Source organism: Saccoglossus kowalevskii, chromosome 11 (assembly GCF_978046115.1).
Source record: "Saccoglossus kowalevskii chromosome 11, keSacKowa6.1, whole genome shotgun sequence".
In the NCBI taxonomy this organism is placed as follows: Eukaryota; Metazoa; Hemichordata; class Enteropneusta; family Harrimaniidae; genus Saccoglossus; species Saccoglossus kowalevskii.
This window is the reverse complement of record NC_140651.1, coordinates 13462910-13489520: the sequence shown is the minus strand read 5'-3', so window position 1 is coordinate 13489520 and position 26611 is coordinate 13462910. Positions and strand designations below refer to the sequence as shown.

General features: G+C 34.4%; 2 protein-coding genes across 2 annotated transcripts; both read left to right on the top strand.

The window, feature by feature from the left end:
- Positions 1-1626: 1626 nt before the first annotated feature.
- LOC100367934 (uncharacterized) lies at positions 1627-23103 on the top strand. The gene is made up of 18 exons (XM_085505210.1): positions 1627-1742; positions 6135-6542; positions 7216-7313; positions 8348-8488; positions 10499-10636; positions 12277-12487; positions 12862-12943; positions 13983-14154; positions 14737-14927; positions 15414-15541; positions 16181-16404; positions 17513-17662; positions 19736-19815; positions 20684-20756; positions 20946-20994; positions 21733-21891; positions 22262-22469; positions 22860-23103. Exons 2-18 carry the CDS (start codon positions 6179-6181, stop codon positions 23101-23103), a joined length of 2712 nt encoding a protein of 903 aa, XP_085361336.1. The 5' UTR covers positions 1627-1742; positions 6135-6178.
- A 1092-nt stretch (positions 23104-24195) lies between these two features.
- LOC146736210 (uncharacterized) lies at positions 24196-26246 on the top strand. Its single transcript, XM_085504868.1, has 2 exons — positions 24196-24329; positions 25837-26246. Exons 1-2 carry the CDS (start codon positions 24208-24210, stop codon positions 26102-26104), a joined length of 390 nt encoding a protein of 129 aa, XP_085360994.1. The 5' UTR covers positions 24196-24207; the 3' UTR covers positions 26105-26246.
- Positions 26247-26611: the final 365 nt, after the last annotated feature.

Here is a 26611-nt window from a genome sequence, read left to right as displayed (position 1 = left end):
GAACGATAATGTATACATGCAGATGTCTTTATTTTGTTCATTATTGTATATTTAGTCTGGTTGAATTTTATTGCGAGCTTTTTATATATTGAATGAATAAATATACGGCATTCATAAATAAAAACATTAGATCTGATTATTCCAGTTATATTATTAATGTTGCATCTATAATGATTTGAATGTCAGTGGAATGGAATGTTCCATCATATGGACCTTACTTCGTTCACCACATATAAAGTATATAGCAGTCAAGCATTTTCAGAACCTCTCGATGTTGAAATTAATTTGAAAATGAAAACGAAATTTTTTACCCATGTATGCGTTGTCATATATGTCGAACACGTCTTTGTATTTAGACAAAAGATGGACAAGTACAATAATAAGCTTGAATTGACATTGTTACCAGCGTTTACTAGAAAGTTTTGTTTCTTGTGCTATCGTCTACGGTACTCTGGTTTGGTGGAATAATGCTCACGCTATATTAGACATAACATACTGGTATATGTACACAGAAACGTCGCTAGGATCCGACCATGCAACTTTACACTGAAATGTCTACCCCATCCGAGTCTCTGATCCTGTGTAGTTTGTGATGCCTTTATACATTAGAACATGTCTAAGGAAATATTTTTCCTGTGTTTTATTATTACTCAGAGTACACAAGAATAAACACAATTTGTGTTTGTGATGCCTATATACACTAGAACATGTCTAAGAAAAAGAGGGTGTTAAAACTCAACAATGTTCTCGATTTTTAACTTTTAGTTCATCTGCATTTATTTTGTATTTGTAAATACCGATCTTCAGCTTTATTTCAAATTCAATTATTTAATAGTTATTGGCACGAGGGCCCTACCGTCTACGCCCATAATGCTTGCACGCCATCAAGATACATAGCAGCTACGACCACAAGCTTATTAAAAATGAAGGGCTTGCTGATTGGGTAATGTTGAACTAGCTTATTAATATTTGAAGCCTACTCACAAATTAAAATACCCAGAATTTATTCATTTTCAAGTTGCAATAAACTGTACTCTGTAAAAAAAAGTTGGGGGCCACAGCCTTTTTTTGAGAAATTGATGGTTGTATTTTAGTGGAAAGTCGCCATTTTGACGACACTATGGAAGAGTTGTTATGCAATATCTCAAAATCTAGCCTGGTGACCTAGGCTGAAAAAAATCATATATTGTTATGATGATGAAGTACTTTGTTGTTCTGAATTATTCCAAAATCCGGGTTTTAAAAAGTTTAAAAAAAATCAAAAATTGTGTTCTATGGAATTGTTCTAAAAATAGCAATTTTCAAGAAATATTAGGACACGTTTATTATTTTAATTTATAAAAAAAGTATATCTAAAAGGAGTTTATAAGAACCCCAGTTTTATGCTATTCACAGCTATTTTCAATAGTGACAAATGTGGGTGCGGACCTACAGTATTTTTTTAAGATAAGCGTGATATTTACTTGGAGAAATTGAAACATCGCTCGTTTAAAGCTTTCAAGTTGCAATATTTTTAAACTTTGAAAAAAACACATTGCGGGACACTCGTTTGTAAAACGGTGAGTGCGCCACCAATCATTGTTTACATTCAATTATTTTCGTTTTTTATTAATTCCTCGTGCGACTGCGCAGATCATTTGCAAAAGTGGTTCCGTTCAGGAGAAACTCTATGATGTCAGCTGGGTTTCTTTCGTTCTTTACTCAATGAGTATCCGATTTTTTGCTATTTTAGCTGGAGAATTGTAAGTATGAGTTGTAGATATTATTTCAAGATTTGGAAGTTTGAGTTTATCTCTCAATATGCTGCCTACTTCAATGTGGAGACTTGTCAAGTTCTGGTTTACACGTGACGTAGGCTATGGCCTGATTCACCCAACATATGACAGTCCTGTGTTTACAACTGCAGGGAGGAGAAGGGAGGGTGGTGGTGGTGGTGGTGTGCAGTAGTGGTTTTGCCTCGTTTTGGGTAAGGGGAGATACTCTGGGCTTTGTCTGTCAGTATACACGGCAACAGTTGGTGGTACGCATGTTTCTGTTCGGCCTGGGGTAGGGGCTGGTTGCTTAACGACGGTCACGTCCAGTTCGTGCAGGGGTCACCGTATTTCCCTGACGCTCAGTCCTGTTTTCTGTACATGGGCTCTGAGTGTGGAAGCAAGGGTGTCCCGGTTTTACCCTTTATTTTAAAGCTTAAATGGCAGAATGGTGTGGCATTCCATGATATTTAGACAGCAGTATTCTAAATTAGCTCATAAAATTATTTAGTCAAGTTTTGAGTTCTTCCGTTACCTTAGAAACTTGCACGCTTTAGTGTATAAATATTTAAATTTCGTCATGCGTGGGGGGTGGGTGTGTTTTATTTCTCCTCGTAAACGTTTAGTAGCTCATCTGAACGCCAGAAACCGGGGCAATCAACAAACAAATTGCACACAGAAACCAAATGATGACGCCATATCTAGAAGCCGTACCTACACACGAATTGGTGACGTCACAAAATACATGACCTTCAATCGACGGCGTTTCCTCGGTATATACGAATTGGTATATACAAATTACAATAAAGATACTTAAGACATTACACATAAGGTAAAACAAATCACGTGACAATATAATGATAATAACGGAAATAAATCCTAGCTTAACAGTTGAACAGAACGCTCATATAGTCAGTCGGGTCACGCCGAGGGTCACGCACTCTGTTCCAAAACGCCGTGTCGTTGAAACTGGGTCATGGCGTGACGGGTGAGGAAGACATCATTAAACACTCTCAAAATCACAATAAAACGGGGAAGTGGTTGCATATTACGGCGTAGCCAACATGGGAAATAAAAAAACGCCCAATACAAATGACATGGGTTCGAATCACATTAGATACACACTCACCAGAACCGAAGCAATCAGAAACCAGCAATCGTTTTGGCTTTTCTGTTCAACTCATCGGAACACTGGAGTAGTTAGAAAAATGAATACCACTTAACGACCAACGTCGTGGCGTGGTACACAAGCGTGCCATCAAAATAAAACAAAATTAGCTTGAAAAGACAGTGGGTTCGAGTCCCGCTCAGAGTTACCGTAAAAACGTAAATCAAATGAACTGAAATCTCTCAAACCGTAAACAAGTAAACAAAGAACGTCGTGAAAAAATAATAAACCTTACAAAACTCCACCATACAAAAACTGAAAGAATAAATAATAAAATAACTTGCGTCTTAAACTGGACGACGCGCAATTTGTTCAACAGTTTCCTGATTGTGACAAGAGATAAACAAGACCCAAGTCAAAGTAAGTTTTGTTAAAGTGTCGATGGCTGCGTTCCCTATATTACGAAAACAACTCAGGCAACAGACAAATATCTTCTGTGGTGTTGTGGAATTTATACTGTGTCTGCGGAATTGTTGATTGAGGGTTCGAAGCCAGCAGTTAACATTTTGTTAGAAAGTTTCACAATTAAATCAAATATCCAATGATACCAGTATATTTATATCATTATTTTAACAACTTTCAATAGTAGAAGTTGGTCAAACACGAGTTCTTACACCTAAATAAGTATCAAATATTTATCCACACATTTATTCTCTCAATTTAACAACCTTGTAGAGGTGGGAATTAATGAAACAACAGGTATTTACTCAAATATAATGGTCAATATTTGTCCAATTTAAGAACTTGTAATTGTTGGAATTAATCAAATGAGAGTTGTCTACACCAAAATAAGTTTCAAATACTTGTCCACACATTTATTCTCCCACTTTACAATTTGTAATTTGTGGAAGTAAATTAAATGCGACTTTTCTAAACCAAAATAAGTCTAAAATATTTGTCCACACATTTAGTCTCTCAATTTAACAACTTGTAATTGTGGGAATTAATCAAACGCGAGTTGTTTACACCAAAATAAGTCTCAAATATTAGTCCATACATTTATTCTCTCAATTCAACAACTTGTAATGGTGTAAAATAATTAAACAAGAACTGTCTACACCAAAATAAGTCTAAAATATTTGTCCACACATTTAGTCTCTCAATTTAACAACTTGTAATTGTGGGAATTAATTAAATGCGACTTTTTCTACACCAAAATAAGTCTAAAATATTTGTCCACACATTCAGTCCCTCAATTTAACAACTTGTAATTGTGGGAATTAATCAAACGCGAGTTGTTTACACTAAAATAAGTCTCAAATATTAGTCCATACATTTATTCTCTCAATTTAACAACTTGTAATGGTGTAAAATAATTAAACGAGAGCTGTCTACACCAAAATAAGTCTAAAATATTTGTCCGCACATTTATTCTTTCAATTTAACAACTTGTAATTGTGGGAATTAATTAAACGAGAGTTGTCTACACCAAAATTAATCTCAAATATTTGTCCACACATTTATTGTCACAATTTAACCACTTGTTAATAGTGGGAATTACTTAAACGCGACTTGTTTAATCAGTTGACATCAATGCAACTTACCCGCAGACAGTGCACAACAGAGTATCATTATTGAGCAATTATAAACAGGAACGTGTCTTGGCATTAGGGTTAGGGTCGGGTCAGGTATGGGCAACGGAATTATTAACAGTATTTAAACGTGTCTTGGCATTAGGGTTAGGGTCGGGTCAGGTATGGGCAACGCAAATGGCAAACACCCAATTGGCAAGATGTACACTAACGGGTTATGGCATGCATATAGTTTACACAAGTAAAAACACAAAATTGGCAATTTTTTGGACAATTGTAACTCAATAATAGAAATATGTTGTATTTCTATATATATATACACACTATATAGTCTTATTAAATGCAAACACATCCAGTCAATCAATTGTGGTCTTGTGGTTCAGTTGTCTACACAGTGATCAGGAGGACCTGGGTTCAATTCCCATGCCTGCCCATCTTTTTCTCGCAAACACCATTTGGAAATAAAGCTAAATATGACAACAAATTACTCAATTTGCATGACTACCCACATAGCTCAGTTGATTTGTACTATGTCAGCAATGTGAGTGATCGCTGGTTCGAATCCAGTATGTTTAGTTAGATTTTTGAATGCGAGTGAAGACAGTGCTCCTATGAATAGGACTCAAATCCTATCTCGTGTGTGAAGACACTCGTGGTACAGTGGACAAGACAGTGCGCTGGGAACTCAAAGATCGCAAGTTCGAATCACGGATTGGACACTCCTACAAAAGACATTAGAAACACAAACAGCGGATTCAAAAACTCAAGTCAGAAAAACAGAATACTACCCCACATGGAAGCCAGTCGAAGTTGTCGAAGAACGAACACAGCTGACAGCTGTAGGTCACGTGCAACAACAGACACGAGGAGCATGGCTGCACTCCAAATGGGTTCCTTCTTTTGTATTGACCCCCTAAGGATTACTGATCCCCCTTTCCAACTCTTCCCCCAAAAATAATATATCGCCCTTTTTAAAATGTATTGACCCACAAATTAATGAATATTCATGAGCACAGAAACTGCTATGTCATGAATAAATTAGCATAATTAAAAAAAAATTGCATAAAGTGTAGGTACTCCTTCTGGAGCCCTGCCCTAGAAACTTGTCTATTGTCAATGTTGCTTTTCAACAAGCTGCTTAAAGATGCTGGTTAAGATAAAGACCAACATTTTGGTTGACTGTATTCGAAAGAGCTTACTTGTGAACTACTCTTATTCCGTAAAATTGTTCTGATTCATGTATATATTGAATAATGGTACATACACAAATTAACAAATTTAATATGCAACCGACATCCTGTAGTCTGTGTAGAATAGCTTGGAATTGGCAGTCAACACTTCAGCACCACGTAATATTCTAGATAAACATTGGTGCAGCATGAATACTATTGTATTCGCTTATATCTAAGCTTTCAGATAGTGAATACTGTGGAATACTTTATTTTCGCTGGAATTAATTTTCGCTGAAAAGGCATTTTGGGCGTTTCGTATGGAATTTATTTTCACTGATTTTTGATGAGTTTGATGTGAAATATAGAAAAAAAGTATATTCGCTGGATTTTATTTTCATGGAATCATCTTTTCAGCGAAAATAGCGAAAATAAATTGCGAGCGAAAATTAAGTATTCTACAGTAGGTTGTTATAGTAACATGCTTAGTAACTTTTTGAGAACTTGTTTACAGATCAGTTTACAGAAATTTGCTGATTGAAGAGTAGCTGTCACAGGATGGATTATGTATGTTCTGACAATGATAGCAGTGATGTCAAACTGAGCGAGGAAGGCGCACAGCAAGAAGACAAAGTTCACAAGGTCACTGGAGAGGAAGTCAAGTCTGAGAGATCACCAACGTATGATGGTGTTCAAGGCAACACGTGGGATGGAAGTGATCCATTTCCTGGAGAAGATAACCAGCCATATCAACCACAATGGGGAGCAGAAGATGAGACTTCCAGCGATGGAGTCACCATGGCGACTGATAATGATGCTTCAGATACCTTTGTGAACCAAGATAGAGAACAATATTGGCAGAAACCAACTGAATATCAAGATGAATTTGTTCTGATTCTAAACACTGATAGTAAACCTAAAGGTACTGCACTTTTTGTAAAATTTTCACTAAATTTCATCAAATATATAAACAGTTTATTTTAAATATTGCTTTTAGTATTTTATCAAAAGATTGTCAATTTATATCAACATTTTATGTGGGAATGAGCAGACAAAAGAGTTAATTTTTTTGGGATATACCTTATACTAGTTATAAATAAAATAGTAGTGGTGCTTCATTACAATATATTCTTTTTTTACTATTTTCTAAAAAACTCCCACCAGCAAGCATAAGATTTTGTTTTCACTCAAATACATTAGATCATCCAATGAGATAATGCTTTAATGATAGGAAGCATGATGGGGGTTAGCATCACTGTTTGAAACACACATTTTGATTGGACAAATGAAACTGCAAGACTCTTGATGGGAGTTATTCAATACAAGGCTTTCACAGTGAGAGAAAACAAAAATGATAAGATTATTCTCATTAATGAAGTCAACCAAGTCAGTGCCAGTTTTGAAACATTTACGTTTTTCATGCTCCTGTTTTAATGATCATTGTCTACGTACTTTACTCTGATTTTGCAATAGTGCTAGTAATAGTCTGTGAAAATGAAACTATAGTACAACGTTGCTCTAAATGCTAGCTCAATCCTTTTGACAGTGATGTTACAGTATACAGTGGTGATTGAAAACTGAATTCTTTTCTCCAGGTTGTCCAGTGGAAACAATAATGCAGTCATATGGTATGTACAAAGTGATATGGAATGGGCATCACGATGAACTGCAGAACATACTGAATTGGTTTCGTGTGAGTCACTCAGATATGTTTTATTCTCGTCATGAAAACTGTACCTTTTTTTTTGATGTTCTTGTGTTTACAAAGCAAAGCAAAGCAATGCAAAGATCAAGCTAAAACATTTTTATCATTCACAATACTAGTGTTAGCATTGAAAAATAAATGATTTACCAGTAATACGTTAACACCAATACTTGTATTTGCTGCATCATATTTGTTATAAACTATGGGAGGTCAGAATTCGAAACCAGATAGTGGATTTGAGTATTGGAGTAACTTCCAGTGGTCAAATGCAAATTACCACGACGGGTCAATTCTGATATGTTCGGAAACCCGGGAGTGAAACACTTCTAAAAGAGGAAAGTAGACATGCACTTGTGCTAAGGACCCATTGGGTCACAGATCAGATCAACAGCCTTATCATTGATTGCTACTCATTGACAGTATTAAACCATGTCTTTATTTCTACTCAATGTTTATCATCTTCTTGAAAACAGTCTGTGATTTTTGCCGACAATGCGAACATGGTTTTGTTGCGGTGTTACCATAACCACCAAAATGAATATTCATTGCCCCTCCTTGCAAGAAGGCGTGATGTTTGCAAATTCGCTGTATTGATCTTGCCGACGAGACATACATTATTCTGTCAGGCGTTTTGTCACTTTTTTTCAGTTGCTTTTTAATCATTTACTTTTTGTAACCAGATTCCAGATGAGATTAAATCATTTGATTTTTAAAGACATGTTTGGATTAGTAAAAAGTTCAAAGGTCATGGATGTTTACCATACGACCTGCCAGTAATCTGCATTGGTAATTTGGCAGTATCTATGAGAATTGCGATTGTCATCTCGTGAAAATTCATTATTAGTGAACTGTATGTACCATTTAACTATTAGCTGGTATATAATATTGAATATTAAAAATATTCATGTATAATCTGAAAATATGAAGAAATTGCATGATTTTACTTTTGAGTAACATTCTGCTTTAAAACATGTTGAATATACTCTTGAATAATCTTATGTATAATCTTATTTGACTTGCAGTTTGAACTGAAACCAGGTGATGAAAATTCTGTTATAGAATTTCCACCAACTTTACCGAAAGAAGAAAGACAAACCATACATATATTACTTCACTCTTTAAAATTAGGTGGGCATAGCTACTTTAATGGAGTAAACAACCAGGTAATTGATCTGTATAGCTACATTGTATGGTATAACAATAAACTAGCTATTTCTCACTCACTACTTTCATTTAAAATGTAACATTTTTCCATTCATCATGAGATCTTGCGTTATGTGTGAATATTTGAATGTAAAAACAGAACAAACAAAGATCATAGCATTGCAGTGACGTTATTACTTCACATGGGATTAGACGAACATATTTCAATGGTTAATAATGTGCTTATACACGATGATAGTCAACTTGATGAAGTAAGGGTATCTCAATCTTGTATTTCTGTCGGAAAGACTCTCATTTTAACATTAAACTATAAGAAAGATAAATTAGAAAAAAATTCAGACTCAAAATGAAAGTCCTAAGAATTTTGGCAGCTGTTCAGTCCATGTCTATCACACATTTCGCTAGATCTCACAATGAATGAATAATCACCTATCGCTCATTGTTTACATTTTTGTAAACATTACCTGCATGTGTTTCTATCATGTGTTTCTATCATGTGTTTCTATCATGTGTTTCTATCATGTGTTTCTATCTAGTGTTTCTATCATGTGTTTCTATCTAGTGTTTCTATCATGTGTTCTAACATGTTAAGTACACTGTTGCCTACTTGGAAATCATCACTAACAGTTTTTACTAATACTTTGATTTAATTAAACTTATGAAGGACAGTCATTTTTAAGACTTGTTCAGCTTTCCTTCTTTTAGACTGGAATAATGCCCAAATCTTGCTTAACTAATAAACTAACTTCAAAATAGTCATGATTGTAAGCGACAGACACATAAAATAATCAGTGTATTCTGATTGTCAAAAATGTTTCGCAGAGCAGTGTACATCATCATTTCACAGAGCGGTGTACATTCTCATAGAGTGCAATATTGAAATTTGACTGCCATCTTTCAAATTGTCAGTATAAATGCCATTACAATATTCAAGAGGAAAACGGTCACAGTTCATGTTCCAAACGTGGAAAATGAACTTCTGTGTTTGTCTATTAGTAGCACATTTACTTATAATTGACACAAATGCTATGATCAAGTAACATTCAAATACTACACATGTACTCGTTTGGTGATTGAATTCAAGATGGCCGAATGGTGGCCATTTTAATGGAGTTTGCTACAAAATCAAGCATTTTTGCCATTCTGAAACTAAATCTCAGTCGTGCATCAATATATTTCAAACTTGGTATGCATTTTGAACATAATGAAACCTTGATACATGTCATTCTTTTCTTAGATTGGATTAACAAACGCTGTTGCAGAGATTTATATCTGATATTCCTTGAGACGAAAAACGCAAATATTAAATTGGTCCCAGTTTATAATATAGGCAATAGAGACATAAATGTCCTAATTGCTGACATGCTAGCAAGAACTGTTGTTTCTTTTCACACATGATGTCTGATGTTTAGCTCATAAACGATCACTTTGAAAAAAGTCATTGTCAGTCCCTGTTGTGAACAAAGTCTGGAATTGGATACTATTGATTTGGTTCTGTCTGTCTGTCTGTCTGTCTGTCTGTCTGTCTGTCTGTCCGTCCGAGCGTCCAGAACCATTTCTCAGGCATGCTTTGACCACAAACATTTGTATACTGATTTTATTCCTTATTTGATAAAATATGGCTGACTGGCAGCTATTTTAGTCTTTGAATTTGCCAAATTTGTGGAGTTGAACACATTAATTTTAGATGCAGGTTCTTTTTGTCAAGATTTAAAAAAAAAATTGCTGACTGGTGGCCATTTTGTCTTTTATTCATGTCATGTCCTCACTAATAAACCACCTGATTCAGTTTACAGTTTGCACACAAGTACTATACTCTTTGGTAATACCATAGATTGTGTTATTTTGTATGACTTGATCAATTTTGTTGAATTGACAGCCATTTTGTCTAAAATCGTATTGAATCAGATCAATTATCATGAAAACGAAACCGTGACTATCAATGCTTGTCAATGTCGGGTTTGCCAATCCAACAATGGCTATCTAAAATTAAAAATTTTTCTCCATAGAAAGTCTTGAAAGTGTATACCAGTGATTTAGTTTGCAAAAGAAAATTACAAAAGTTAAAAAAGAAGACTTTTAAAAATAATGCTGTCAAACTAATGGAATGGCTCCAAGCAAAGCATGATGGTAGGATTCCAGGAGGGGTATGTAACAACTTGTACTTTGAATATCATTTACGTCAAATCCCACAGGATGTTTTGACGCCACCATGACCTTTGTTTGTCTCGTTTTTAAATTTGATTTAAACTTTTCACCACCAGTTCCTTTTTTTCATCACAAATTCACAAAACAGTCTCGTTTATAGGCTGCACTTTCCTTCAGTAGATTGGCACAAAAATAGCCAAATTGTTTGAGTAAAAACTGAAAATTGACACAAATTTTGTATGTTGGCTCCAAAATAGGGTTCATTTCGAGAAATATTTATTTATTTATTTATTTGTTTGTTTGTTTGTTTGTTTGTTTATTTTGAATTTATATCTCACTATTTTAATAAATAAATACCGGTAATAGTGGCATTACAAAACAAATTAAACATTAACAAAAATTAGATCAAATCTTAGAACTAAGAAAAAAATACAAAAAATTAATAAAAATGGTCAAATGTTAATGCACTTGTTTTGATTACATATCCTTGATATATTTCAATATATTTCTTCTTTGTTTGTTCTCAAACACACTTATCCAGCCAACAGAGACCGTTGTTGCCATTGTTGTCAAAAAAATGTTGCTGTTCATGTTAAAGCATACTGCACAATGGGAATAAATTTCTTTAATGCCCAACACGTATGGGCCACTGTTGTGATTTGAAGAATTGAACCTAGAAATAGAAAGTGGATGCCCTCTCATGGCAGCTTTTTATTTTGGTCGTGAAGTGATAAGGGTTGCTAAATTTAGGCATGATCTTGTAATTGGCATATATGCTATTTACTTGTTTTTTTGTTAACTCCGCTGCCATTGTAGATGACAGAGCTGAGATGTTCATATACTAGGCAATTGTTCGTCATATCATTCGTCCATCCATCTGTCAATCAACAATTATATTTCCATGTACTTTTTTAAAACTAGCAGCTCAATTGCTTTGATACTTGGTATGTAGGTACCTTGGGTGAACCTCTGTCAGATTGTTCATTTCGTGCCAATATCTTCAATTTCCTATTTTTGGTGAATATTTTTGTAATTTTTGGTAAAAAAATGCTATTTTCAACTTCTTCTGAAAACCGCTACTTCAAATGCTTTGATACTTAATATATGTGTACCTTGGATTAGTTCATATGTGCATAAGGGAAACAATCAAGGCTCTGCTGAAACAGCAATCTATTTTGACTGAATGGTCAATTGTCACTATAATAGTTCATTTTCCATCCTTGCCCGCCTTGTTCTACCAACTAGTATTTTGACAGATCCTATTTGAGGGGAATATGTATAAATGTGCTTTTGTTTGGCTATTTGATTTTCTGAAATTTTGTTACACATGTCGTTTGCTGTCAGCTATGCCAACACTGATATGTTACGTGTTTTACTGATATGTCTAATCAGACCTATGTATTTTACTGAAAATCTGTTGTAATAGGCGGGTGTTATTTTTTCTGAACTTAAAGGGAAACCTGCCAAACCCAGGGATTGCACCAAGGAATCATGGTACACTATTGTTTATAATGTTAATCAATCTTTTGTTATCCATTGTAATTTTAATCCAGAAAGCAAATTTGTTGTGAGATTAGACTTAAATGGAGATGCCCCTTTTAGAAAATAAATAGTTTATCTTGATTTTGTTATTTTGCAGTACAATTTGAGAGATATTACTGAGATGCTAGCGTTCAAACAGATGGCGAATGAACAACTACAGCAGTTGTACGATGAATTCCAACAACGAAACACAAGACACTCCGAGCGCTTAGAAACTAAACCAAAACAGACCACCAGCTACTTAGAAACTGAAACAAGACAGACCACCAGCTACTTAGAAACTGAAACAAGACAGCCCTATACAAAAGGTTTGAATTTAGTCCTGTCTTGAATAAGTGATAATATCAACAGGTGTCTGTAATAGCAATTGAATGATGAGCTTATTATTGTATGTTGAGGTCTTTATCCAATTACTTTCGGATATTTGAATGAAAGCTGTTAATCTGTGTTTAAAATTTTTATAAATATGTTTATAAACTGTTGTTACATAATCTCTGCCTTTCACCATTTTGACTTTGAAAAAACAAAACAAACAAAAAACAGCCAGAATCTGCGCCTACAATATACCAGGGTATATGTGAACTAAAAACTAAAGTTTACTTATTTAACAATTACATAATGTATTCTAATTAAGAAAAAAATTGCTGACTGAATTGGTGTTTTTAATCATGTTCATTTTAAGCTGCAACTCGTGTCTGGATTGAACCTGAAGATGGAAAGATGGGACATTTCTTTTTCAACAAACTACAATTCCAAGATGGGAGGTAAGTCGACTAATGATTGTTTCTGGCATTGATGAAATGATAACATTCATTAGATGTGATGAAATTTGAAAGTAAAATTGTGTAGATTTTAGTTTCTGTCTGTCTGTCTGTCTGTCTGTCTGTCTGTCTGTCTGTCTGTCTGTCTGTCTGTCTGTCTGTCTGTCTGTCTGTCTGTCTGTCTGTCTGTCTGTCATTCATTCATTCATTCACTCAATTCATAGACATCTTTGAAATACTTTTCTCCATCTTGGTCAAATTTGATCTCCATATCCATCATATGCATGGTTCTAATGACAATGAAAACGGAAAACTTCACCTGATGCTAAATATTTAGTCCACGTTCAGACGTAGTTGATATTATATGCCCGACAATTTTATAAAACGCGTTTGAAATATAGCTGCATACAATTGTAGCAAATTTGACTCCATGCAAAAATTTCAATTTAGCTAAAGTGTCAACTATCTCTTTGTGAGAGCATGCTTTCTGTTAAATTAACCACATCTTGAGACTTAGTGAAAGATTTCACGTCTGTCTGTCCTCACCCGTATCTCAGACATGCCTGGACTGATTTCATTCAAACTTCACACATACATCAAACATATGCACATGCATTAATTTCATGATCTAATTCAAGATGGCTGAATGGTGGCCATTTTAGTACTAAAAATTAATCAAAATCAACAATTTCTGCCATTCCAGAACTGGATCTTGGTCAGGTATGGAAATATTTCATTCAATGATATGTCCATTAAACATAATCGGTCCTTTATGCACCTAAAGGAATTACCAGTCACACAGTATTTGCAACTCTGTGTCAGTTAAGGTCTATTTTACCATAAATATTTTCAATACAAAAATCCTCAATAAATGTCTTGTATTTTGATCTGTAAAGGGGGCTGCTTTATTAGACTGACATTAGCAGTAAGTTGATCAAATATGCTATATTTTTCTTTTATTCTGCCCCTGGCAATATATTTCAACATATTGGAAAGCTAGAAAGATTGATTCTGGTTTGTATAAAAATGTTTTTATTTGCAGTTATTGGGATTATCAAAACATTGGTGCGACACAGATACTGACGTTTTCTGACCTTGTTCCAGTGGACGGTTTGCAAAGTGTATTTATTACCCATGATGCTTGGTTTAGTGATCCTAGCTTCGTTACTGGATACTTTCCATCATCTGTTATTGTTAGTATTGTCTGTCCAAAGGTGAGACTTATTATTTGGTAAAAATCCATCTGAATCACACATTTGCAAGGAACTCACTTCAAAGGGTGGTGGTCGTTGTACTATTTCATGTTTGATACAAGACCCACAGCGATGTATAAAACACATGAAATTGGAACTCAGCTGCACTGTATCATCAAAATACGAAAAGGAGTCCATATTTTCGAAAGACTGTCTCTAGAGCTTGAGTGATCCAACAATCAGAAGAATGAAGCTGATTTTTTTTCTCTAACTTCATTTCGATCGTCAAAGTTTATTCCTGGGGTGTCAATTATCCATAGTTTGTCTGAAAAAGGGTAGACAATTTGAGTTTATTTCTGTCTGATAAGAGGTAGGGGTTACAAACAACCAGCTACACACCCCTGTCAGTATTATTTGCAAGTGAAACCCCCCCCCCCCAGCACAGGCTGTTAGGATTGAAAGTACCAAAGTCAAAACAATTGCAAAAAACAAACAAAATGGATTTGCAGTGTTCTACCAGAGATATATCTACATGTACATGATCAGTATATTTGTGCACGCCTGTTGTAATATTAATGCTTGTTTTGTGTTTTTTCCTGGTAGCGTCACCATCAGAAAGGAGTTTGTAACTACCAACTATTGGATTGTATATCTCATCGTAAAGAGGTGATAGGATATGAAACAGAAAGTGGAGAGTTAGTTGATGTCAAATGTGAATGTCCAAACAAAAGTGTCATTGAGATTATTCAACCAGATTTCAGTCATAAAATGAATGCCAAGTTGATGATTATGAGGTAGGAATGGAAGTAGAATAAAGTGCATGTGAAGTATGGCGCCCTCTATTGACCACAATGACAGCCTGTAAAAAGTTTGACGCCCTCTATTGACCACACTGACAGCGAGTAAATAGATATGGCGCCCTCTGTTGACAACACTGAAAGTAGATGTGTAGTATGGTGCCCTCTATTGTTGACACTAAAAGTAGATTAATAGTATGATGCCTACTATTGACCATACTGAAAATTGAATGTATAATTTTGCAGTTCTCTATTGACCATACTAAACGCAGATTTATAGTATTCTACCACACTGAAAGTAAACATGTAGTATGGCGCCCTCTCTTGACCACACTGTACACAAATTATGATTGCTAGCTTTGTTATCAGGCGCCATTGATGCATTGCATTATGGGTAAAAAATTGCATTTAATTGAAATGTACATTTTGCAATGTCACTGGCAACAATTTAATCAAATAAAAATATGTTACACTACTGTATAGGTACCAGACATATGCACGCATAGTCGTAAGCTCTGTTTCACTGGATCAGACATCGTGGAGAACCGTTGGCCATTATGGATGGTACTGTGACTTGCCGATGGATTCGCAACAAAGAAACATGCATCCAGGTGAGTAAATATTTTGAAGAAAAAAAGTGCTGTCAGTTTACACAAAATTCAGCCATAGTACCCTATTTGCTCTTGGAACTCATCTCCATTAGATGCACATATAACAAGTGTTGTATAGTGAAACCTATTTTGATTGTAGAAATACCTCTGCAATTTACATCAGTGCACAACATGCACTACGAATATATAACAATTACGATTGCTATTTTTTAGTTCCCTTCGAAAAAAGTTCGAAAACAGGTGTGCGTCCATGTATCCGCCACATGCTCCAACTGATGAAGTTCAAAGTTCACATGTACATCAGACATTATATCGGACATATATACATGCTTTTGTTTCATGATCCGATTTTAGATGGCAGAATGGCAGCCATTTTTCGGCCAAAATGCATCAACGTGCATGGACGGATTTGGTTTAAACTTGATATATTCATTGAACACAATAGGATTTGATGTATGTCATTTTGCTTTCTGGTTGGAGTTCAAAACCCTAGAGCTGACTGGTAGATTGGGTTCAAAATAGCCTTATGACATTTTGTTTCAAAAAGAGTAGTTCAATGGGTGACTCAAATATTTCTCTCATATCAGCATACTTTAAGAGCCTGTTATATCTGACTGTGTATTAACTTTCTCATTTTAGCGCCCAGTGGAAGTTTTGGAGACACATTAGCTAGATTTCTTGAAGAGATAACTGTTAAACCAGCATCTGTATTGAGGGGTATCGGTTTTTCTGAACTCTCACCCACTGTCAAGCTTGTAATGTCGGTGCCTGCCCGCAATTGTCAACGTGATATATTTCGACACGGAATGCATAGCATTGGTCATCAGATATCTGGTTTGTCATGGCCGTCAGCTGAACCAAATGTATGTCTTCATCTTTATTATACAATCAAACCTGTGTATAGCGACCACCTAAGAGACTTCATTATAAAAATGGTCTTTATAGACAGGTGGTTTTTATATGGAGGTTTATATTCTATATTGTATAGATAACTGTTTATGAATTGCTAACTCTTACAATTGAAGTATTTGTCAAGAATTAATGAATTTACCGTTGCAACAAAATCACATTAAAATCAATTATGTACAACTTTTAAAATAGAATGCAATGAAATTGTGATTTTGATCTCTATAAATTCCAGCGAATCTGTAAGAATATTGCTGAAAGAATGGTCACATAAGACAGGTGGTCTTTATACACAGATTTATACATGTACACATCTTGAATATTGGCCAAATTACAATATCTCAGGAATAAATAACTTTTACGTTAATTGCAACAGGGGCTGTGTCATTAACATTGATTAACATAGAGTGTTTATGGTAACCAAGTTGTGTCCAGATTTGATATGCCTGCTTTGTATCGTTTTATGGCAAAACTAAATAATGGCCACTAGAAGACCTTTACTTGCTAGATATATGTTCTCCGAATCCTTTGCGTATTATTTATATATTTCTTAAACTAGATAACCCACAGGGACCATGCAACCTAATTGGTATGGTTATCACACTGATGCATGTGCTTTGTGCTTTGATACAAAATGACTGGTTTTATTTTCATTTGTCGAACATGCATACCGGTAGTTTTATTCAAACTTGGTATCTGAATACATAATGGTCCCAATACATGTCAGTTTGCTTTGTGATTTGATTCAGATTTTAAAATGGCTGACTGGTGGCCATGTTGGTGTTATCATTTCTCAGACTGTTATCATTTGACATACTATGACAGATTCTGTTGTCTTTACTCAGTGGGGAGCATGTTATGTTGAATACTCTTTCTTCATTTGATTGTAATATAAATTTTGCATTGTTAATATTCACACAGTAATTACAACCTGGAGGGAAGTATACCATTGACGATGACTTGTCGTATTATAACTAAATTTCTTTGTATTTCTTCTTCTACAAATAGGACAATAAATACATGTATTTGTACGTCATCTTTTAAATATTGTTGTTCCTCCTCTAGTTGATATATCAAACTCCAGTAGTCGACTTTGAAAATAGAGCTTACTCATTTATTGCATTGCTGGGGAAGCTGTCTTCATTGAATCAAGCAAGCCTAAGTGGTACGGAGAGAAAAGATTATGAAAGTCAGCTCAAACTAAATGAAATGAAGGTAATATTATTCATGAGGTTATCATCTGATTTTCGTAAAGCAGATTGAAACAGTACCACGTATACATCATATGTTAATATATTAGATTGACGAGAAAAAAATATTTGGAAATCACAAAGTTAGTTGAAGTAAAGATCTCATTACCGGAATTCTGAAATGACGAAAATGTCTTCTAGCAGAAATAGTATTCTATTTGTATAAGCATAGACCCTAGGGTCTTTTGCATAAATAATGTTGTTACCGTTTGAGTTGATTGATTGTTATTAGTATTCAATGGTCTATGGTCAAAATAAGTCATATTTTATGTATTTTTTATTTATGTGCATCTACTTGTATTAGAGGTGCACTAAAACAATTGAAACATCAAGTGTTGTTTTGACCAAAATCAAAGACTGCATGAACCAAAAAACACATCCATGTCAGGTCGCTATAATTGCTGTATGACATTTCATTATAACTGTAATTCGCTTTTATTCACCATTATGCTAGACTATACATAGCTATTAAATTCAAGACCAACTTCACATTAAATCATAAGGAAATCCACATTAAATTAGAGTATACAACTACATGTATATAAGATGAGCAGTAATGGTTGGACAGCAGAAAATACTAGTAGCTTAGGTGAAGCTCGTCTAGTCTGCTCCCAATGAGCTTTTAACACAACCCCAAAATCAAAAATAAAAGTACAATAATCTCACACAGATTCAAGTTATTTGTAGAAAATTCAGAATTTGTGCAGTACAACTCGTGCACAGTCAGCTGGTGCACACGTGATAATAAAATAAATACTATATTTACTATATGGGGGCCGCCATCTTGAATGACGCATAAAACTAAATAAAAGACAAGTTGTGAAACGCGTTTTTCAGATTTCAGTTTCACAACTTGTCTCTTATTTAGTTTTATGCGTCATTCAAGATGGCGGCTCCCATATAGTAAATATCGTATTTATTTTATTATCACGTGTGCGCCAGCTGACTGTGAACTCGTGCTTAATTCCCAAGCAGGCTTTGCCTTTTCTTAACAGCTCACAATGTTTAATGCATTAGTATAATGGTTATCAATAATTGCAATTTTGTTTTGTACTGGGTAGTATTTAATAATTAATACAAGACATATTTAGGTAAATTACTCTGAACACTTTAGATATATGGTGGTTCATAAGCAAAATATGCTAGTTTTAAACCAGCAGAAAGCTATCTACATTTGCACTTGAACTGTACTTCTAAGAACACCTTGTTTAAAGTACTGTAAAATATTTTATTTTCGCTTGGAACTAATTTCTGCTATTTTCGCTGAAGGGATGATTCAGTGAAAATAAAATCCAGCCAATATACATTTTTTTCCATTCATCTTGTCAAAAATCAGTGAAAATAAAATCCATACAAAACACTTAAAAAGTGTTTTCAGGGAAAAATTTATTGCAGCTAAAATAAAGTACCGTTATTCTACAGTATTTGTTAGGCCAGACTTTTTTTATTCCTTGTTTCGCGAGTTTTTATAAGGCAATTTTTTTGAGGAGGGCGGAAAAAATTAATTCTTTTTTTCCATTAGATTTGTGTGAGTCTCAAAGAATTGTGAGGTCATTGATTAGAGAGAAGAAATGAAATACAATTTTATTCCATGTATAACCTTGTTTCTCATCTGCGCGAGATTTCAGTACTTTGATCATGATACTCTCTCTCTCAACTTGGATTTGTTAAGGGACAGGCAGTAAAAAAATGAAGATAAAAATAATATTTTTTCAGCATTTTTTGCACTTACAAGTCGGTGGGCGCAAGAAATTACGCTGAAATAAAACTATATTTTTATTTCATTTTCGGCTCCTGTTCATTCTGCGGGTTCGCGAAACAAGGGCTAATAAAAGTCTGGCCTTAGGATAATAAGTCGCCAAGGGATTTTTTTTTGTTCCCATGCTATGTTTCAAAGCTGAAAGTGTGCATAACTTTTCATCTAACAAGTATTTTTAATTTTCATAATAAAATAGAGCAGTATCTGTTTATTAAGATGCTTCTCTACTTTATTTATATAATAAATATTTTTAGTAAATAGTTATATATTTTTTGTTAGATTGTATACCCAAGCAATGTGCAAGAAACATCAGCATTTGTTTTTCAAAACGGTTTTGAGAAAATGAGTTACTGTGACAGGTAAGTATTAGAACAACTGAAAGATAAATTGAATTCATATTCAACTCGTAATTTAGTCACGTTATCCATGTTGAGGGTACATGCATTGAATTTCCACAAAATGGCATGAACTATAATCTACAAAAGTTTTGTTTTGCCACAGTAGTGACACGTAACATAACCTTTAGTCTGGTTACTTGTCTAGCAATGTTTCCTAGACACTTTAACCTTCACTGAGAAACTTAGGTTCTTCAAGAGAGAATTTTGCTCAAAATAATGGTCTAACACCATACATAACATACGCTTGGCCATTATGCTATGGTAAATCACTTTAATTAAATATTCATGATTTTTGCATGTCAATGAATATTGAATTTTTCTGGGGTGTCCTCTCGACACAGTGTCAGTAATGAAATCGCGAACATTTCCATCAGTGAAAATTGAACGATTTACACACAGTCAGCTGGCGTACACATGATAATAAAATAAATACGATATTTACTATATGGGGGCCGCCATCTTGAATGCAGCATAAAACTAAATAGGAGACAAGTTGTGAAATGCGTTTTTCAGATCCCGTTGAGGTTATATTAAGCCAACTGATAACGAAATTCGGTTGAATTCAGCGCTTTTGTGTGGAAAAATTCCTTGCATACGAGCACCTAATTACACGAAGAACATAGAACACTTTCTCTGGGGTATTTGAAACCGAAATTATCATCTGACTGATTGGCTGCTGAGCTGGAATTACAATTTTCGTATTTATTTTAGTATCACGTGTGCGCCAGTTGACTGTGGATTTACAGTATATACTTAGTATATATATATATATAAATACATGTATACTCTTTTCTTATTTATTATTACTGTTGTTTTATTAATCACATAGCAAGTTTTATACCAGACAGTACATGTTTCATAATGAAGATCCGGTGTTTGGAAAAGTCGCTTGGAACTCCAGGGTAAGGCAGTTTGCTCTCGAGTAATTTTTGACATGCACTGTAATCATTACAGTCATATTTGAATACACTAACAAAATAAGCTACGACCGGTAGTAGTTATTGAGGGTAAAATGTTGCATATTATTGAATAAACAAAATTACGATCAGCTAAGCTAGAATTCCTGACTTAGATTTGCATTGTTTCAACAGATCATGAGTAGATTTTGTGAGGTCAGTGACGTTAATCCAAAAACACAAGGTAAGGCACCTTCATCAGTTAATCCACTGGGACAAATAAATATAACAATACTTGAGTCGTTCAGCACAGAGTAATTGAATTGTCAACTTTGATGTCGATCAACCTCAGATTACATTTACACTCATTCTGTTTTATTCTTCTGGAGGGATTTACAAATCTATGAGGGAAGTTAACAATCTACCAGCGATAAAATAACCTAAATAAATGTGATATCTTGTTTGGATACACTATCTGTGACTGGTGTTCTGATAACTTAATGCTGAACTCATATTTATCTATTTTATACTACACATTTGAAGCTTGAAGCTTTAAAAATGAAATTATAATTTTTGTTTAAAACTGTTTCTGTTCCAAAAAGCAAACATGCGTCAGTGTTTTTTTAAGGTCTCTTTAAGAATTTTAGAAATAATAATAACTTTTAATGACACTTTCAGAACAAAAAACAAAACACGTGTGTCGATTTTAGAAAACAGATTGGCACACATTTTATTTGTTACATGTTGACAATGGAAAAAAAAAAAAACCTTGATAACAAATAAATGGTAGAGGGGGTGCCTAAAACTCTAGTATGTTTCCTGAAATTTTCTTATAAGGGTTACTTTCACCGAGACATTACAGTATTTATCAGCAAGTTTAATCACCAGTAGTATATAAAATCTTTCTGGATTGTCTACCATATTGTTAAGTCCACATTGATATAATTAAATTAACCCATGACATGCATTCTTCTCCATTTAGCTGCACGTAAGTTTGGTTGGTTGTTTGTGGGTAGCTTTGATCTGAGTTGCAACAGTTGGGGTGAAGTCAGTGTCAAAGACAGAGGAGTCTGTATCTGGTCATACCAGTCATATGAACTTGGAGTACTTCACATTCCACAAAAAGTCAACACACCAGAAGGTAACTATATCACATTAATAAACAGGTGATAGAAAATGTATGATTACTTATGAGTAATTTAGAATTTTTCTGCTATGAATAGCGCCCTCTATTGGCCAATTCTCAGATTTCAGATGTTTTCAGGGTTGAAAGTTATAATCACAATAGAGATGCACTGCTATATTTTACTCAAAAAATTTGTTTAAAGACATGACTTTCTATAACTATTCAATTTCTGCAACTGTATATAACCCAACTTTCATATTTGTTGAATTTTTGCCCTAAAAAATTTGACTTATTGTTATCTTGTACTCTGAAAACCTGACCGTTTTCCAGAAACAATTATTTAAAAGTGTTTTTATCGTAATTCTTTTAATAACTTGTGTTTTAGGCCCACAGTTGTGGTCTCCAGATTTTTCCACCATTGTACTACCATATAACGAGACAACTCTGGTAAAATACCCACAATATGCCTATCCCATCATGCAACGACCGGATTCACATCATCCTCAACTCGTAGGAAGACTTTTCTTCAAAGGCAGTACCGTTTTTATACAAGATACATTTCCAAGGAACAAGCAAGAGGAAGATTTCATCGGGTGAATTATTCGCATGTTAATCATATTTGCTATATACATGTATATATTTCAAAATTTAAGTATTGATGATCTTTTCATTGAAATTCTCTCCAGTTGTGACAAGTTTGTCCTAATTTTGCTTTGTATTTTAGATCTGTTTTAGTTTTGTAGTAATGTCTTTTGCTCTTTTGGATATTACCTTACTTTTGTTTGTGTACGTTCCAAATAAAATATCATATCATACATACATGTTTGTATCTCATATCATATCATATATCATATCTCATCTAATGTCTCGTATATCATATATCATCTTGTATATAGCTGGTGAGAAATTCCTACAAGCAGAATTACTCTGATTTTATCTGATAAGTTAATATTAACTTTTCTGTACTTGTCCTTGTCTTATAGAGATCCTCAGCTGAACAAGAACAATTGGAATGCTGCTCGAGCTTCGTGTTATCATGACACGCCCGCCCGATTACGACAAACTACTATAAACAAATGTCCTGGCTTTGTGCCGGAGATTGGATCACTGATTGTATTCCATGTTTCTCCGCCATCAATGAATCCTTTCCAGTCTGGTAGACGATCAAAGAGTCAACAAGGACTTAATGTACTATGGATTTGTGACTATATGTATCCTGAAAGGTGAGTACAGTTAATGATTTCACTTTCTGTTTTCATGATTCATTAATATAATAACATTTGACTGCTATCTTGGATTCTAATGTAATGTTTACTTCTACAAAACCTGTTTTACACAATTCTTTTGCAAAAATAAATCAGTTGAAAATAGTTGAATTGATTGTTATGATTACATCACATCAAATTTTGCAAATATTTAGTTTGATGGTATGAATATCCAGAATCATAAAAAATCGTTAAAAGGGTTAATTATTCACTGGGTTTTAATTTTGCTTATTTCGCTGATTGGAAAAAGCACTAAATTAAAACCCAGTGAATATGTAAAATTTGGGATAGAACACATTATGTAAATGATAAAACTGTGAATTTAAACCCAGTGAATATGCCTGAATGTAAATTAGTGAAATTTAAACCCAGTGAAAATTAGTCATTTTACAGTAGCTATACAATAAACCATAGACCCTCTCTGTTAAAGGGTCTATGATCGCAATGAGTTTTAATTTGACAAATATTCAAGTGCAAATGCAATTGTGTCACTTCCAATGCCATCCATGTCATTACAGATGCCATATATGTAAAGAAAACAAACTTTGAAAGGTTTGAATGCGTGATTTTATGCCACAGTCCTGGCGCGTTTCAACCCTTGGGATATTTTACTAGGGTGTGTCTACAATGCGCGTTAAAATTTGCATATAACATTAGCGCGTAACAAAGTTGTGATGAAGGAAAGAGTGGTATAAACAAAGATCAGTGATTACTTGAAATCGATACCAGGAAAAGGGGGTAAAAGAAAAGTTATATAACATTTTATTATTTAATAATTTATTAAAATACATAAGTTTGTCCAACTCCCTGTGGTCTAGAATAGAAGAAAACCCATCTTAATTACTAGATGAGATGCATAAAAATTTTATCATGCTTGTATCTTGATTTTATGATGTAAAACTACTGTAATATGGGATGATACACCAAATATCTTTTTAAAAAATGCAAAATAGAAGATAGATATGCTTTAATACACCATCCTTGAAGCAAATCATGCATATTGATTAGTTCATTTGAATATTTGTTTGTGAAATGTTTCATTTTTATCAGGCATGAAAAAACAGAAATGGAAAACGGAGAATCAAAAGATGATCTCTGTATGAATTTCTTACAGTTGCCTCTGTCCGATGGTCCCAATGGGGCTGATGCTCCTACTGAAATTCCGAAGCAAACAAACCAGCCCACTATGTAAGTAAAGTATTTGGTTTCCATTGTTGTCCTTCTTGTATCCATCTTGAAATGACCAAATGTAAACCGATTCTTAAAGGCATGTTTTGTTTTTATTATGAATACATAATAGATCAGATTGCTTTCATGTGCGACAAACATCATTGCTCTTTTAGCTGCACATTATACCAAACACAGGACAATAGAAGGGTTTTGCACCAGGCTCATAGATATTACCGTAAAAATCATATTTGAGACCGCAGCTTTAATAGAAGCCGCACCCCTAACTTGAGACATTGTTAGTCCCCGTTCGAACGTACCGGGGGGTAGTCCGAAAACGGGGACTTACGTCTTGCCCTGTGTGCGTCCGTGCTTCTGAGCGTCCGTGATCACCTGTATCTCGAACATGCATGGACCGATTAAGTTCAAACTTCACTCATACATCACACATTATATGGGACATATGCACATGCAATTTTTTCATGATCTGATTAACGATAGCCGAATAGCGGCCATTTTAAGGCCGAAAATGCATCAAAATCGCACATTTTCACCATTCCGGATCTCAGTTATGCATGGACAGATTTTGATCAAATTTGGTACATACATTAAACATAATAGGACCTTGATATGCACGTCATTTTTTTGGGGGGATCGGGTTTGAAATGGCCGACTGGCGGCCATTTTGTTTTAAAGAATTTAGTTTTCGATCCATATCTCGGACATGCCTGGACAGATCAAGTTCAAACTTCACATACACATCATACATTATATCATACACATGCCTGCGCATTTGGACCAGTCCTTTTAAGGTCAAAAATTCGTCAAAATTGCACATATTCACCATGGGTGAATTTAGTTCACACTTCATGCATACATTGTACATTAATGGTACCTTGAATCACGTTGTTTTGTTTTCCAAATCGGGTTTCAACTGAATACAGTTCAGCATCCATATCTCAGACATGCCTGAACCGATCAAGACCACACTTCACACACATCATACAATGTGTTGTACATATGCAGGTGCATTTCGGATAAAAATGCAAGAAATTATATTTTCCCATCACATAACCTTGTTTCTTTAAATTTCATAATAGTATGAAGAAGATGATACATATATACTATTAAATTATGCCCAAACCACCTTAAATATTAGGTTGACCTGTAACGTTAGCTTTGCTTCTCACTATTTGATTATTGCTAATGACTGAGCCTTTATTCTGTGAGGAAACTTGTGTTCTATTCGGGCCACTTGATACCATTTATAGTGTTGTTGTGATAGTGACAAATTTTTTTTTTTTTTGTGGGAAGATAGAATGCACCTTTCTAGTTCTAGCTCTAGCGACAAAGCACTTCTGTGTTGTCAAAATGTGGTTAGGTGTAAGTAATGTCATTCAAATCGACAACTGTGGTTGTGTGTCTTTGCGCCTCATAAGTGTATTGTCATTTGAATGGCGCGATGTCCAGTTGCAAAACCATCACATTTATGAAAGTCTATTTAACATCACATATGTTCCACATACAGGGTTAGATACACTGGAATGAAAGTGATCGGGTTGGAAGCTGATCCGTACACGCTAACAATATCGTCACCTGGTGCATTTGAAGTGAAAAGACCTGAACGTAGAGACGTCTTCTTAAAGAAAATGCTGTATAATATCCATGGTGTAGACGTCACAAAGCCAAGCGTACAGGCGCAGAGACGCTTACGTAGAGCACGGGCACTTCTTGTGTCAACTAAGAAAAAAATGTTGGACGTAAAAACAGCTGGTGGTTTGGACAGGAAAAATTAAAGAAAATTTTCATTTGTTGCATTGCATAACCAATATTGTTTTGTCTTGACAAAGTTGCTTTATTTTGATGTTGTCAAGTACTGGTGATGATTTGTGATGTTGATCACTTTTCCCAAAATAAACCTGCAAATTTTGATCAAAAGTGTAGTGGATGGAAAATCATTTTCATTTGGATGAAAATTTACAAAAATGTGCAAATTATTGCACCAAAAATAGGTCACTGTATTTTGAGTTTGCTTATTTCAATGAATACATGTTGCTTTCTTGTCTGATCTTAGTCTTAGGATTTGAAACACTGGATTTTTGCTGTGTTAAGCAAAAACTTCCAAAATATTCTAGAATGTGAGAAACCTTTTAATGAAATCTTTTTCATTTTATTATCATAATTCAATAGATTTTTGTATCCTTTTATTTAGCATTTTCTAATTGCTATCTCGAGAGTATATACACACCTGTGTTTATTTCTAAGTAGAAAGTCGGGTTAATTTAATGATCAATAGGTAATTC